The sequence below is a fragment of the Orycteropus afer genome, unplaced genomic scaffold (genome assembly GCF_000298275.1).
Source record: "Orycteropus afer afer isolate SDZICR_OR568_19922 unplaced genomic scaffold, OryAfe1.0 scaffold00277, whole genome shotgun sequence".
NCBI classification, from domain to species: domain Eukaryota; kingdom Metazoa; phylum Chordata; class Mammalia; order Tubulidentata; family Orycteropodidae; genus Orycteropus; species Orycteropus afer.
Window position 1 is genome coordinate 2442085 of NW_006921864.1, and position 14946 is coordinate 2457030.

The window sequence follows — 14946 nt, forward strand, 5'->3', positions numbered from 1 at the left end:
AGAGCTTAAGGCATTTGACAGCTAACCACAGGGTTGGCAGTCCAAACCCACTAGCTGCTCCATGGAAGAAAGATGGCACAATCTACTCCCATAAAGATTTACTGTTTCTGAAGCCCAGAGGGGGGCGCTATGAATTGGAATTGACTCAATGGCCTTTTTTTTTTTCCTTAATTGTATGTTTATCAGTGTGCATGGTTCAGTCTGGCAAAGAACTTTTTCCAATTAATTTACTATTGTGTGTAGATTTAATGGGAATCAAACTATTCTTTTAAGACTGACAGAGGAAATATATCTATCCATGTTTTCTAAAATTATCTTTGGGTAAAGTGAACCAGAAATCTTTGTGGTTTGCAGCCTTTATATGATGTTCGAAATGGGGCTGTGGTTCCCCACTGTTAACCATGAGACCAACTTGTCCTGAAACTGAGTGGGTATAGGAGCTATGGCACGAACAAACGCCTTTGTCTGCTGTGCAGCAGCACTGTGGATTGCATCATGCTCGGCTTCATCAGCTACCTAATGCAGCGTAACTCAGGAGATAAGATAAATCTAATAGATGACACTGTATTAGGTTTGAAAGATGAGAGCTTTTCCAAAGCAATTGTGCAGTGTATATTTCAGTGCTGTTGACTTCAAGAGGTTAGTGAAGTCAAAAGTCTTTGCATCATAACCAATCATGCAAGAGCTAGGTAGCTAGCAAGTAAGCACAGTCTTGCTGTTTCTTCCATAAATATTACCTAGAAAGAAATGGAATTCTTTTTTGTATGTATGCTTTATATAGCTTTGGTGTTTAACTTCACATTTTATTATATCATCAAGCCGAGCATTTGTCTTTTTCAGGAGAGTTGGACTTTCCTATTTTAAGGATATTTTTATCTCTTGCTAAACCATTCTGACCACAAGCACATTCAACTCACTGAAATATATAATTTATTTTTGTATCTCTGACTCCATATTAGTATACTTTTTACTGTACAAATGTTTATTTATTGTTATTAGAATATTAGTGAGTCTCTTTACTAGTAGTTCCCTAACCATATACATTTACCTTTTACAAAATAAAGTAGCACACTTTTCTTTTTCCTTTAATACTAAAATTTTGTACTTTCTGTTTTTTATATAGAATGTCGTATTTCTAATTTAGAAATTGGAAAATGGGAAGAGTGTGGTTACCAACTGCCTTTTGTTTTGTAGCCGACCGTGTGTGAACGAGAGCTGTGTGTATTTGCTTTCCAGACTCTGGGAGTGATGAACGAAGCTGCTGATGAAATAGCAACTGGGGCTCAGGTAGAACCACGTGATACGAATTATTTTTGTTTTGATTTGAAAAATTTGTTGCAGCTCACTAATACCTCTACTATTCTTTTGGGCAACTTTTTGGTAACTTGCTGTTAAGTTAAAAAACAGACTGGCATTTGATATTTTTCAGATAATACACTAAATTTTACTCTAGCTAATGTGTGTTTTGCCAAAAGGAAAATTTAAACCAACCTTCTATTGTTTAAAACATAATTGCAGTTCTTTTTTATATGGTGAAGTTAAATTATTGAATCCCTCGCAATACTTTGTGTAAAATTTATTTTACATTTGTAAACTTATACTGCCATAAAATGGAAGCCAATTTATTTTAAATACTTAGGTGGAAAGATAATGGAGAGAACCTATAATAAAATGAACATTCAATTTAGAATAGCAGTGTTTATGACATAAAGAACAATAAAAAAAAAAGGAACAACTTGGGAAGTAGAGACACATTCTATGTGTTTTGAGTGGAAAGATGCTTTACAACTTACAAAAAAAACTCACTGCTGTCAATTAGGATCTGACTCCTAGTGGCCCCTCCTGGAATTTCTGAGGTAGTATCACTATGGAAATAGATTGCTCAACCTTCCTTCTGAGGAGTGTCTGGTGGATTTGAACTACCAGACTTCTGGTTAGCAGTCAAATGCCTTAGGTACTATGTCACCAGAGCCCCTTACAACTTAGTACTTTATGTAATTCCTATCAAAATTTCAGTTATTCTTTTTTTTTCACTTATGGAACATGAGCAAACTACTACTTCATCTGTAAGACTAAATTAGATAAAATGTCAAAGAAAATTCTGCCAAAGAATGTTAATTAAAGGAGTCTAGAAAAATAAATGAATAAATAAAACTGCTGTTTAATTGATTCTGACCTGTAGAAGTCAGATTCTACCCTTGTAGAACAGGGTAGAACTAACTGCCCCATAGGATCTCCAAGGCTGTAAATCTTTGTTGAAGCTGACTGCTACATCTTTCTCCCACTGAGTGGCTGGTGGGTTCTAACCACTTACCTTCCTTTGGATTAGCAGCCGAGCAATTTGACCATGGGTGCCACGTGGGCTCCTAACTAAGGGAGGAAAACCGTTAATGAGATGGATTCACACAGTGACTGCAGTGTGCACAAACAACAGGTGTGAGAGACTGGGGCAGGAGTCGGGCATGTCCAGTGTTTCATTCTTTTGTACATAGGGTAGCTTTGAGTTGAAATTGACTTGCCAGCACCTAAGAACAACAGACTGACAACATACAAAACAACATGTGATACTATAATATTTTAACAAAATAGTATTAGCAGAAAAAGAAAATAAAATGGCAGGTGAGTGAACATCCCCCAAATGGATCAAATTATAAATAAATTTAATGTATAATTGTGATAGTTGAAGATGTGTCAACTTGGCTGGACTCCAATTGTGAGTGGTGGTTCCCATGATGGGATCAGATGACTGAGTTCTGAGCGGCCGGTCTGCCCAAGGGGAGTTTCCCCAGGGGTGTGGGCTACCTGCAATGCTATTCCAAGGACAAGCTGGAAGAACGGCATTCCGGACTATATACTTCCTTGAGTGAGCGGCTCGCCGCTCGCCCTGGAGGTTTCGGATTCATCCTTTGTTGGGAACAGCAACCAGCGTGCTGCATGCCAGCTTGATTCTCTCGGCTCTGTTGTGCTTACGGGAACCAGGCGGCTCCGGGCCTCATCTCCTCCAGAGACGAACTTTGTGGCTTGAACTCCTCTGCCGTGCATGCGAAAGCCAAGCGGCTCCGGGCCCCATCCCCTTCCAGAGACGAACTTTTCAGCTTGAACTTGTCGGCTTCTACACGCTTGTGAGCCATTTACCTAAGATAAATCTCTCTCTCTCTCTCTTTCTCTCTCTATAAATATATATATACACTTTGCTGGTTTTTGTGTTTCTCTAGAGAATCCAATCCAACACAATAATAAAGGAGGCATTGCATCAATTCATTAAAAAAAAAAAAAAAAAACACTGTGCAGGTAGTAAAGTAGGAGCAAATGACCTGCAATATTAAGGGAAAAATCACTTTGACTCTTTACCTTGCAATGTATGCAAAAAGAGATTCCAAATGGATTAAAGAATATTTTGTTTTACAAAAATTACAAAAACTAGAGGAGAGTGGAATTAGTGATGTAGTGATAAATTTATGCAGATACAAGAAATCATAAGGGAAAATAGGAACAGATTTGAGTTCACACACACTTACTTGAAAAAACAGTGAACATTTATATCTAACTCTCAAGAAGTTTATTTTCAAATAGGTATTATTACCTAAAACCAAAACCATACCAACTCCATCAAGTCAATTCTAACTCATAATGGACCCCCATAGTGTTTACAATGCCTTAACCACAGCACCACCAGAGCACTTCATTATCTGAAGAGGTCATAAAAATTGAGATGAAAACCAGAATAAATTGAGGAAATGAACACTTAATTCATGAAAATGAATATATAGTTAGTAAAGAAACATGAGAAAATGTTCCATCATGCCAAGAGTCAGAAGGATTCTAAACACAAAAGGAATTACCAAATTATTAATTATAAAATTTATAGATGGTTGGAAAAAATAATTATGGAATGGAAAGAGGGCATTTTTTCCAACAAATATTTAATGCCTACAATATAATCAATTTTAACAATAGATGAAGGTACAACGATTAGTTACTGTAGACATCCCTGCTGTCTGTATCCCCTCAGCTAGTTATTATTATTATTAAGTGAAGTGTGTTGCATCCACTTGATGAAATATGAAGAACAATATTTGTGATACAATGAATTATAAACAAAAAAGAATTTATAATATGACATTGGTCATGTGATTAATGATGGAAAAAAATAAATTTTGAAAATACTGCATGATATTGCCCCCTAAGAAAACAATTTACATTGTATATTTGTACATGTATGTGTATACATACATATAGTAAAAATCTTCAAGTAGTATATTTAAGTATTATGAAGTTTATTGGATATAAATTATCCCTAAAATATTTTACAAGTTGAAACATTAAAGCCTAGAGATAAGAAATTTTTGATGAGAAGGATGAAGATCATGCTACCAGTAGGGCCTGTTGATAGTGGAATAATAGTCTTCTCTTTTCCTCCTACGCTACATCTTCAAAAATGTTTTTTAAAAAAAAGACATTCTAGAATATATAATGAAATAAGTACAAAGCACCTGTGTTTGGTCCAATCAGTCAATTTAGTAATTCAACTCTAAAGATCAAGATCCAAAGAGCAGAGAATGTTATGGTTCTATTCCAAGAATATTCCTTTTCACTGTTTTATTCTGCTTGTATATTCTGATCATACTTGTAAAGATTACATGAGAATTAATTATTTTTTGAATATATATGTTATATACTTTCTAAATAGTATGTATGAAACAGCTGTTGCAACTCCTAATGTTTTTCAAGTGCGTCTTGTGGGTATCTGTATCTCTGTACTGTGGGATGTGTTATTTATATATCTTATGCCCAATGACATGAATGAGGTCACTGGAAATTCTGGATACTGAAATAAGGTGGAGGAATTTGTGACTACACACATAACACTGAGCTCTGTCATTAGGTTAAATGTCCTTCTAAAAAAATTAGTGAATCAAATACTGTTCACTCTTACTGTGCATTTATTTTTAAAAATTCCTCTTTATAATCTTTCTAGAAATAGCTTTCCCTCAAAAGATTAAATCTGCTGCTTCCTTATTAAGTCCCTGTGATCACACTGTGGATATGTTTGTTCTGGTGAGCACTCTCCTTAATTTCTCAGCATTTAGACATTATCAGTTTCCTGACTTGGTTGCCTGAAGCATACTTGTTTTGAGGACTGGGAAAAGAATCTTGGTTATAATTGCCTTCAGAACTTTGCTCTTAACTGCTATGTGGCACTGCTTCTTAGTAAATCCTCCAGAGCAGTTCTGAGGTAGTTTAGGAATAAAACCATTGTACTTAGCAAATTGAAGGTCATTAAGGACCTCTGACAGAGGAGAGTAGGAAGAGGTAGGATAATGTCTTGGTATTCTTGGAGCAGGTCACACTCATTTCCTCCATTTTTGGTTTCCTTCACCTGGAATGGTGTTCTTACCACATGTCCTCTCCCTCACCTCCTTCACGACTCTGTGGAAATGCCACCAATTCCAAGAGACCTTCCCTAGTCACTCTAAATAAAACAGCACACATGCACACCCGCACCTGGGTCTCTAATGCCAGTTTTATTTGTACAGTATTTATCACCAGCAGAAATTCTATGTAAGCATATATTTCTTCTTTAAATAGGGTTGTTTTTTTTTTTTTTTTGGATGCATCTTCTCCATCACAATGTAGGCTCTACAAGAGCAAGGACCTTGTCTCTCTTCTTCTTAACCATTTGGCTAGAAAACTGTTAGCATATAGTATGTGCTCATAATAAAGACATCATGACAGTGATAAAGTAAAAGAGCTGAACAGAAGATTACAAAGGGTACCCAGGAAGGCAAAGTAAAGTATTATAATGAAATGTATGAAGACCTGAAGTTAGAAAATCAAAAGAGAAGAATGTGTTTATCATTTTCCAAGCTGAAAGAACAGAAGAAAAAGTCCATGCCTTGAGTTATTGAAGGATTCTGTGGGCAAAAATATTCAAGAATACAAGAAACATCAAAAGAAAATGGAAGGAATACACACAGTCACTGTACCAAAAAGAATTGGTAGACGTTCACCCATTTCAGGAGGTAGCATATGATCAACTGATGTTGAAAGAAGTCCAAGCTACACTGAAGGAATTGGCAAAAAAACAAGACTGTAGGAATTGACAAAATACCAACTGAGATGTTTCAACAAACAAATGCAACACTGGAAACTCTCAATTGTTTATGCCAAGAAATTTGGAAGACAGCTACCTGGCCAACTGATAGTAAAAGATCAATACTTATGTCCACTCCAAAGAAAAGTGATCCAACAGAATGTGGAAATTATTGAAAAATATCTTTATTATCAAATGTAAGTAAAATTTTGCTGAAAAGTAATTTCTAAAAAGTTGCAATAGTACATTGACAGGGAACTTTCAGAAATTGAAGCTGGATTCAGAAGAGGAATGAGAGCTATCATTGCTTGTGTCAAATAGATCTTGGTTGAAGGCAAAGAGTACCAGAAAGATGTTTGCCAGTGTTTTATTGACTATGCAAAGGCATTCAGCTGTGTGGATCATAACAAATTATGGCTAATATTGGAAGAATGGGAGTTCCAGAACATTTAATTGTGCTTCTGAGAAACCTGACCAAGAGCCAGTGGAACAGAGGAGGTGATACTGGGAAAAGTGTGTGTCAGGATCATAGCCTAACACCATACATACTTAATCTATGTTGAGCATATAATCTGAGAAGCTGGACTACCTGAAGAACGCCGCAGCATCAGGATTGGAGGAAGACTCATTAACAACCTGTGATATGCAGATGACACAACCTTGTTTGCTGAAAGTGAGGAAGGCTTGAAGCACTTACCAGTGAAGATCAAAGACTGCGGTATGGATTACACCTCAGCATAAAGAAAACAAAGTTACTCACAACTGGACCAGTAAGCAACATCATGATGAATAGATAAAAGATTGAATTTGTCAAGGATTTCATATTCTTGGATCCACATATAAATGCCTATGGAAGCAGCAGTCAAGAAATCAAAGGACATATTGCATTGGGCATATCTGATGCAAAAGACTTCTTTAAAGTATTAAAGAGCAAAGATGTCACTTTGAAGACTAAGGTGAGACTGACCCAAGCCATTGTCTTTTTAATAGGCTCATATGCATGTGAAAGTTGGACATTGAATAAAGAAGACCACAGAGGAATTTATGCATTTCAATTGTAGCGAAGAATATTGAATATACCATGGACTGCCAGAAGACAGAACAAATCTGTCTTGGAAGAACAACAAGAATGCTCCTTAGAAACAAGAATGGCCAGACCTCATCCTTGTACTTTGGTCATGTTGTTAGGAGGGACTGGTTAGTGAAGAAGGATAACATGTTTGATAAATGAGAGTCAGAGAAAAAGGGCAGCAGTGGGCTCCAGCATAGCACAGATAGGAAGGGTGATGCCGGACTGGGCCTTGTTTCGTTCTGTTGCATACAGGATCCCTGTGCATCAAAACCTACTCGACAGCACCTAACAACCACAACAATAACAGTATGACAGTGACTTATTAGGATGTGAGTAATTGTAGGTAGCGTATGTTCGTTACTTTAAATTAGTAGTTGAGTTCATCAAATTTGGTCTAAAATCATGAGTTACAGATATGAGAGACTGACAGTTGAGGATCTTCTAGTGAACGTATGCTACCATGAGAGGGAGACAATGGGGAAGCACTGATAAGCCTTGAAGATAGTAACCGTTTCGTGTGTGTCTTTCAAGGTGGTAGATCTTCTAGTATCCATGTGTAGATCTGCGTTGGAATCTCCTAGGAAGGTTGTCATTTTTGAGCCATATCCTTCAGTAGTAGATCCTAACGATCCTCAGATGCTGGCCTTCAATCCAAGGGTAAGTAGTTTTCCTAGCACATTAATCACAAGTTCGTAGTCATTTGGATTTTAATCAGTTTAGCTTTCTGATTTCTCTCTGAATCTCTGTCTCACCAACTGTATCCATGACCTGTCCTATACTCTCCATTCCATTTAGTAATTATGATTCTTTTTCAGCAAATACCTTTGTCTTTCACATATCATTTCCCCTCTCCTTTTCTTCCTTTAAAATCATTTTCTTCATCTTCATGAAAGTAGGCCCAGTTAATCTCCTCAAATTCTGATCTGTACACATCGCATCTTCATGACAGGTAGGCTTTATCAAATTGGTTTGCAGTGGTCAGTGTGATTTCTTTACATTTTATTAAACAGTTTTTGAGATTCTGGCTTATGTGTCCTCATTTTAATTTTCAGGAGTCTATGTAAAGGGATTGGCTTTCCTTTTTCTTTTGTAGTTTGACTCGATGTGCCCTTGCCACATGCCACCACCACCACCACAGTTCTCTGAATGAAGTGAGAGTTGAATTCATGTTGTAGATGAACTGGCATTTCATGGAAAACAGTTTCATAAATAGTCGTGGAGATTAGGCAGATTCCTTTCAAATACCAAAATTTTCTATTTGCATTGGAGCTAACTTTGCCTTGGTGTCGTTTTCAAGTTATTTTATAGAAACAGTGACTGTGTAAAATTTCCTTGGAAAAAATTCCCTTCCTTCATATTTGGCATCAGTGTACATGTTGTTGTTGTTGTTATGTGCCGTCGAGTCGGCCCCGACTCATAGCGACCCCTCCTTGGGTTTCCGAGGCAGTATCACTACGGAAGTAGGATTGCCCAACCTTCCTTCCGAGGAGTGGCTGGTGGGTTTGAACCGCCAGCCGTCTGGTTAGCAGTCAAGTGCTTTAGCCACTATGCTACCAGAGCTCCCCAGTGTACATAATTATGTATAAAAATGAATTATCAGTTGAGTAGATGGTGTCATTTACACACTTTTCTTTCATAAGTTTTGGTAACAATTTTCCAATTGCAGGAAAATGAAATGAAATATAATTGTGATATTTAAAGTGGATTTTTGTAATTCAGAAGGATTCTGTGCTTACTTTATCATGTCTTCAGATTTTTGTGCTGAAAGCCAGAACCAGGAGCCAGATATCTATTTTGTATTTGTAGCTTTTTCCTTTGTGGGCCGAATACAATTTTGAATACTTACCTTAGTCCTGGCATTGTCTTCTCTTTGCTTCACTCTGACTCAGTTATAAATCCTATGTCCTTGAGCCAGCTTGTATCAGTCTTCCCTTTTAGGCACATAAAATAGTCCTCGCTTTCAAACTGCCTCTGCTGGAAATTTACATACAGAAATAATATGATTCTCTAATGATACTCAGACTTGCAAATGCTTATAAGTGAATAATTTTTTTTTTTCCATTCAAACAGAAGAAGAACTATGACCGAGTAATGAAAGCACTGGATAGCATAACTTCTATTAGAGAAATGACACAAGTAAGTATGTCATCTTATAATCTTGTACAGTTCAGTTTTGTTTGAGTAAAGTCATATTTTGAAGATACTTGAGTACTGGCCATGTAGTGAAATGTGTATTTTTCTATTATATGAAAGATGGTACAGAATTTATAAGTGTGTTTTCCATAATTGTTTAAACTATGTCAGTGCATTGGCATGTTGCCACTGTATATTTTATAATATAAATCATAATTATAATCTTATGAATCATAATTATAATCTCTTAAATTTAGAAAAAGCCTTGAGTATGTGAAAGTATGTCACAGGATATTTGATTTGATCACAAACCAAAAAAGCCAAACCAAACTCAGAGGGTACCAACTCGTTGCACTCTGTAGGACAGAGTACAACTGCCCCATAGGGTTTCCGAGGTCACATAGTGCCTAAGGCACTTGACCGCTAACCAGAAGGCTGGTGGTTCAAACCCACCAGCCACTCCTTGGAAGGAAGGTTGGGCAATCTACTTCCATAGTGATACCACCTCGGAAACCCAAGGAGTGATCGCTATGACTCAGGTCCAACTTGATGGCACATAACAACAACAACAACAAATCTTTATGGAAATAGACCTCCTCATTTTTCTCCTGTGGAGCAACTGGTGGGTTCTATCTGCCGACCTTTGGCTAGCAACCCAGTGATTTAACCACAGCGCTACCAGAGCTCCTTTGAGAGCAAAGCTTACCATTTTCCTAGAAAGTTAGTTTGATTAATGGTAGTAATTTCAAAATGTATTTTAATGTTAAAATAAAAACAAATAATCTGTAAAATGAAAATTAAGCATGAATAGTTAGTACACAGAACCTCAAAATGTCATTGGAAGTCGTGATTTCCTGTGTGTGTTTCTATTTTTGTCCATTAGTGAGGCTTTGGCAGGAAAGTATAATAACCAAAACTCAGTATTTATGGAAGCCCAACACATCACAGGGCTATCATCCAGTAGATGGAAAAGCTCATGCTATGGAATTATTGAAGACTTTTTCACTGTCAATGATTTGCAGACAGATTAAAAAGTTATTATTGTGAGCAGAAATTAATAATCAGAAATTGACAACACCACACATTGTGTGTGCTGTTCATGGTGGTTTCAGGCTTGCACTGACTCTGCAGATCCGTGGAAGCTTGCAATGGCTACTACCCTTTCTCCACAGAAGGAAAGGGGAATCCTTTGTTCTGGGACCTCCAAAGCTCCTAACCACCCCTCCCCCCCAACAATCTACCTTGTGATTTTCATCTCACTATAGTCTAGCTCCAGAGACCATCAGTTCTTTACCTGTAGATCACTCCCTCCCTATAAATGTCTGCAAAGATAACATCCATTTTAGTTTTAAGAAAGAACATCTTGTCTACTTCTCTCTGAAACACATTTTTACGTTCTCAAATTTGATTCTCCTTTTACTTGCGTGTTTTCTTCTGACATGTATCCTGTTCACTTATCCCAGTTCAAAATGCTGTCCCTGTCACTTCAGTGTGTGACTTTGGTGCCTGCTTCTCATCCTCTTTCAACAGTTTGAGGTAAAGGGAGCATGCCTCTAGCAACCAATCTAGATTACAGAGGACAATTAAAAAGAACTAATTTCTTTTGATAATTAATTTATTCATATATTCAAAAACGTTCATGTGTTCACCAAGTAGTATGAGCACCTCCTTATTTTCAAACAATAATGAACAATAGATCCTTTAATTCACGAGTTCTATTATTTGTTTAAAACTCATCATCTTTTCTGTATGTTTTTCTATGCAAAACCAAACCAAAAACCAAACCCACTGCTGTCAAGTCAGATCTGACTCATAGCGACCCCTCCTTGGGTTTCCTAGGTGGTATCACTACGGAAGTAGATTGCCCAACCTTCCTTCCAAGGAGTGGCTGGTGGGTTTGAACCACCAGCCTTCTGGTTAGCAGACAAGTGCCTTAGGCACTACACCACCAGAGCTCCCTTCTTATGCATACACCTTTCTATATTTTCTGAATTCTCTTTCAGATAACTGTTATTTGTATATGAAAAAGAATAAAGTGCATTTCCGCTTAAGGGGAAAAAGAGAACCTATTGCAATATCTCATGGAAAGTTATGCAGATGTTTTTAGTAATGAAAAGGACTTTGGTTTAGTGTATTTATACTATACCCTAGACCCTGATCATTCTTGGATTTATAAATAACTACAAACTCTAATTCTGAGATCAGCTCTCTGCCAAAAATTGCTTTCTTTATAATGTTGGATCATGTGTAAGCTATTTTGATAGGACACGATGTAAACAATGGAGCAATCAGCCTAGGAAGTTAGAGGCCACAGTTATATAACTCGCTCATCATTGATGTTCCTGTGACCTTGGGAAAATTACTTAACTGCTTAATGCTTCGGTGTCTTCACTGTCAAGCTGGAAGTAGTAACCCTGCATCCTCTTGCACTCTCTACTTCATAGTGATGCTTTCAGGTTTCATTATATTAAATTCTTTAAACCTCTCCAAATAAATGCAGCATTATCCTATACTATTTTCTAGTATATACTGCCTTATACATAGCCCTGAATCATCACAGAGATTGAAATGGTTAATTGTGTGGGTCAATTTGATTAAGCACTTTTTAGATAAAAGTTATTTTTATGCATATTTGTCCATTTTTTCATTCAAAAAAGTGCACCTAAGTAACTACCATTTGAGCATGACGAGTAGCACTCATGAATTTTAATTAAAATTTAAAAATGGTAATCTTGAGTGGAAACGGCGAGGTTGGTGGTTGTTGTTACCACGTCAAAGCTGCAAATTTTCAGGTTTAGCTAGATTAAGCATTCTTTTCAGCCTGATATTCCTTTTGTAAAAATGAATATAAAAGGGAAAAAATGGATTTTTTAAGGCAAGTTAATAAATATAATGACTTTTTTTCCAGGCACCATATCTGGAAATCAAGAAGCAGATGGATAAACAGGATCCCCTGGCTCATCCTCTACTGCAATGGTATAAAATTTTACTTTTCCTCTGAATAAAAACATCACATGGTTTTCTTCTGCCTGCTTTAAAAAAAGAAAAGTAAGAAAGAGAAATATTTTACAAGACCTGCAATGCTGCACTTCTACAAGCTTAGGGGGCCTGGTGATTCCACAATCTAAGAGTTCTTAATGACTCTCAGTTAATTAAAACTTATATATCACAAGGCAAAGAAGATGCTGTCACACGCACTACAAGGATATACAATCTCATTTGACAGTGTTTTTTCTGTAGTTTAAAAAAAAATATGATTAACTGGCTTAGGTAGTGTTTTAGTTCATTTAATTTTCTAGTTAAATTAGGATTATGTGAAAAAAAAATTCCTTCTTTCAACTCTTATTACTGAAAATCTTTATAAAATGCATATTTTACTTCTTTATGAGGGACAGTGTAAGTTTGACGAACTCTTTGGTGACTGCACATGATGGACTGTTTCAGAGTAAGCCTGGTGAGGGACATAGCATTGATCTAGCAGAGATCATAGGAGGACTACTAGACTGAGATTAGGAGAGGTGGGCTTGAGAACTCACTGTGTACAATGCCTCCAAATAATGCATCCTCTCATTTCCCATTTGCAAATGAAGGCAATACTGACTACTCAATGATACCTTGTAAGGGCTTCGTGAACATGTATCTTTGCAATCACTTTGGAAACTCTCAAAGGCTATGAGTTACCCCTCTTGTTTTGCAATAATACAAATGTAGAGATTATAAGAGATTGTTCTGAATAAATACTTATTCCATGCCACAACCAGAAAATTACTGTTAAAAGATATAAAGATGAGCAAAGGGGAAAAGAATCTGGTTACCTCAAGATTGTGTTTACTTAACTTTCAATTGTTGTTGTTGTTTTTATGTGCCATCAAGTCAGACATGACTCATAGCGACCCCTCCTTGAGTTTCCGAGTTGGTGTGACTACGGAAGTAGATTGCTCAACCTTCCTTCCGAGGAGTGGTTGGTGGGTTTGAACCGCCAGCCTTCTGATTAGCAGTCAAGTGCCTTAGGCACTATGCTACCAGAGCTCCCAACTTTCAATTAGTCAAAATTAGTCAAACTTTTATAATACATGCTTGATTTGATCTGGTAGTGGCTAAGACACTTGCCTGCTAACCAGACAGCTGGCGGTTCAAACCCACCAGCCACTCCTCGGAAGGAAGGTTGGGCAATCCTACTTCCGTAGTGATACTGCCTCGGAAACCCAAGGAGGGGTCGCTATGAGTCGGGGCCGACTCAACGGCACATAACAACAACAACAACAAGACCATGAAAGATTTTAGGTTTAGAAGCCTTCTTTGTTATCTTTTATGCTCTATTATTAAGATTCTGAGAATTAAATAAAATAATACTTTCTATTTAAACCTTTAAATTCTTGCAATAACTCATATTCACAATAGAAGGTAAAAAAGACAAATATCAAAGCTGTTGGGTTCTCCACCCCCCCCACCCCACCCCCACCCCCGCGAAGTTACCCTGACTTTTAACTATTAGTTACTTATGATTGTTTCTTATAGCTTTATGGTCAACTCTTCTTTCAAGTAAAAGAATATCTACCAAAATGTTTTAAGTTTCTCTTACTTATTATTGAAATGTATAGAATATTTAGATCTTTCATACACTTGAATTTAATTCTTTTCAGCTTCAATATCTGTGTTGTATAATAACTTGGATACATTGTATATATCAAGAGTCTTTTTAAGAACTCATTCTTAATTAGGCAATAGAGGGAGGAAGGAAGGCGGTAGATGCATGAGTCAACTTCTAATCTTTGTGGTTATATTAGTTTTATTTGAAAGTATATACAGAAATGTTTGTATTAATGGTATTTAAGAATTGTTTTTTTTCTTAGTGTTTAAGGGCTTTAAGGGACCTGAGTGTGTTTCTCAGATTAAAATACTTTCTTTTTTTTATTTTTTTTGCTATAGAAACTTCTTAACTTGTCAGGAAGCAAAACAAATGTGTTGTGATTAAATAAAATTACTACAAAGTTTAGTTTATGATGGAGCAAAAAAAGTTTCAGTCATTTTCTAAGAAGAAAAATTTCACATATACTTGACACATATTTGTAACTGATGGATTATTTTAATTTCAGGGTTATTTCAAGTAATAGGTCACACATTGTGAAGCTGCCAGTTAACAGGGTAAGTTGTTTTTTCACGTGTACAAAACTCAAGTTCAGAAATGAGGGAACACTTGCTAGTTGCATTCGATCCCGGTGAAGTCTGATTCTTCAGTTTGAAACTACCTGTGATTCACCAGCTCAAGCCTTTCCAATATATTCCATTCATATTCACACTGCTGCCCTTAAAGTAGATAAAAGAGTCGGTATGAGATCAGTGAGTTATTCCACAAGTAATAGAAAGTATGTTTTCTAGAGATCGAGCAGTAGAAAGGTAAGGTGCTTATTTATTACTGTCAGTTTCACGTTGTCACATCACTCCTTTCTATATCTGAGAAGATACTGTCTTCAGATACATACTTATCAGCCTAATAAGCTTTCAAAAAAAGAAAAAGAAAGGAAAAGCTAATGGAACTCTCATTTCAGTTCTCACCATGGTCTAAGAACCATATCTCTAAATTGCAAGACCCCAAATATTGCCAAGATTACTCTTCTGGTATGTGAATGGATATTTTGAAGCAAGT

At 36.6% G+C, this 14946-nt stretch overlaps 1 protein-coding gene across 1 annotated transcript in view; it reads left to right on the plus strand.

The window, feature by feature from the left end:
- Positions 1-14946, plus strand: part of PARP8 (poly(ADP-ribose) polymerase family member 8) — a 322141-nt gene that overhangs the window by 280517 nt on the left and 26678 nt on the right. Inside the window, 5 exon segments of the mRNA XM_007950553.2 lie at positions 1195-1287; positions 7698-7823; positions 9237-9302; positions 12208-12275; positions 14396-14444. Coding sequence (XP_007948744.2) covers positions 1195-1287; positions 7698-7823; positions 9237-9302; positions 12208-12275; positions 14396-14444 — 402 coding nt within the window.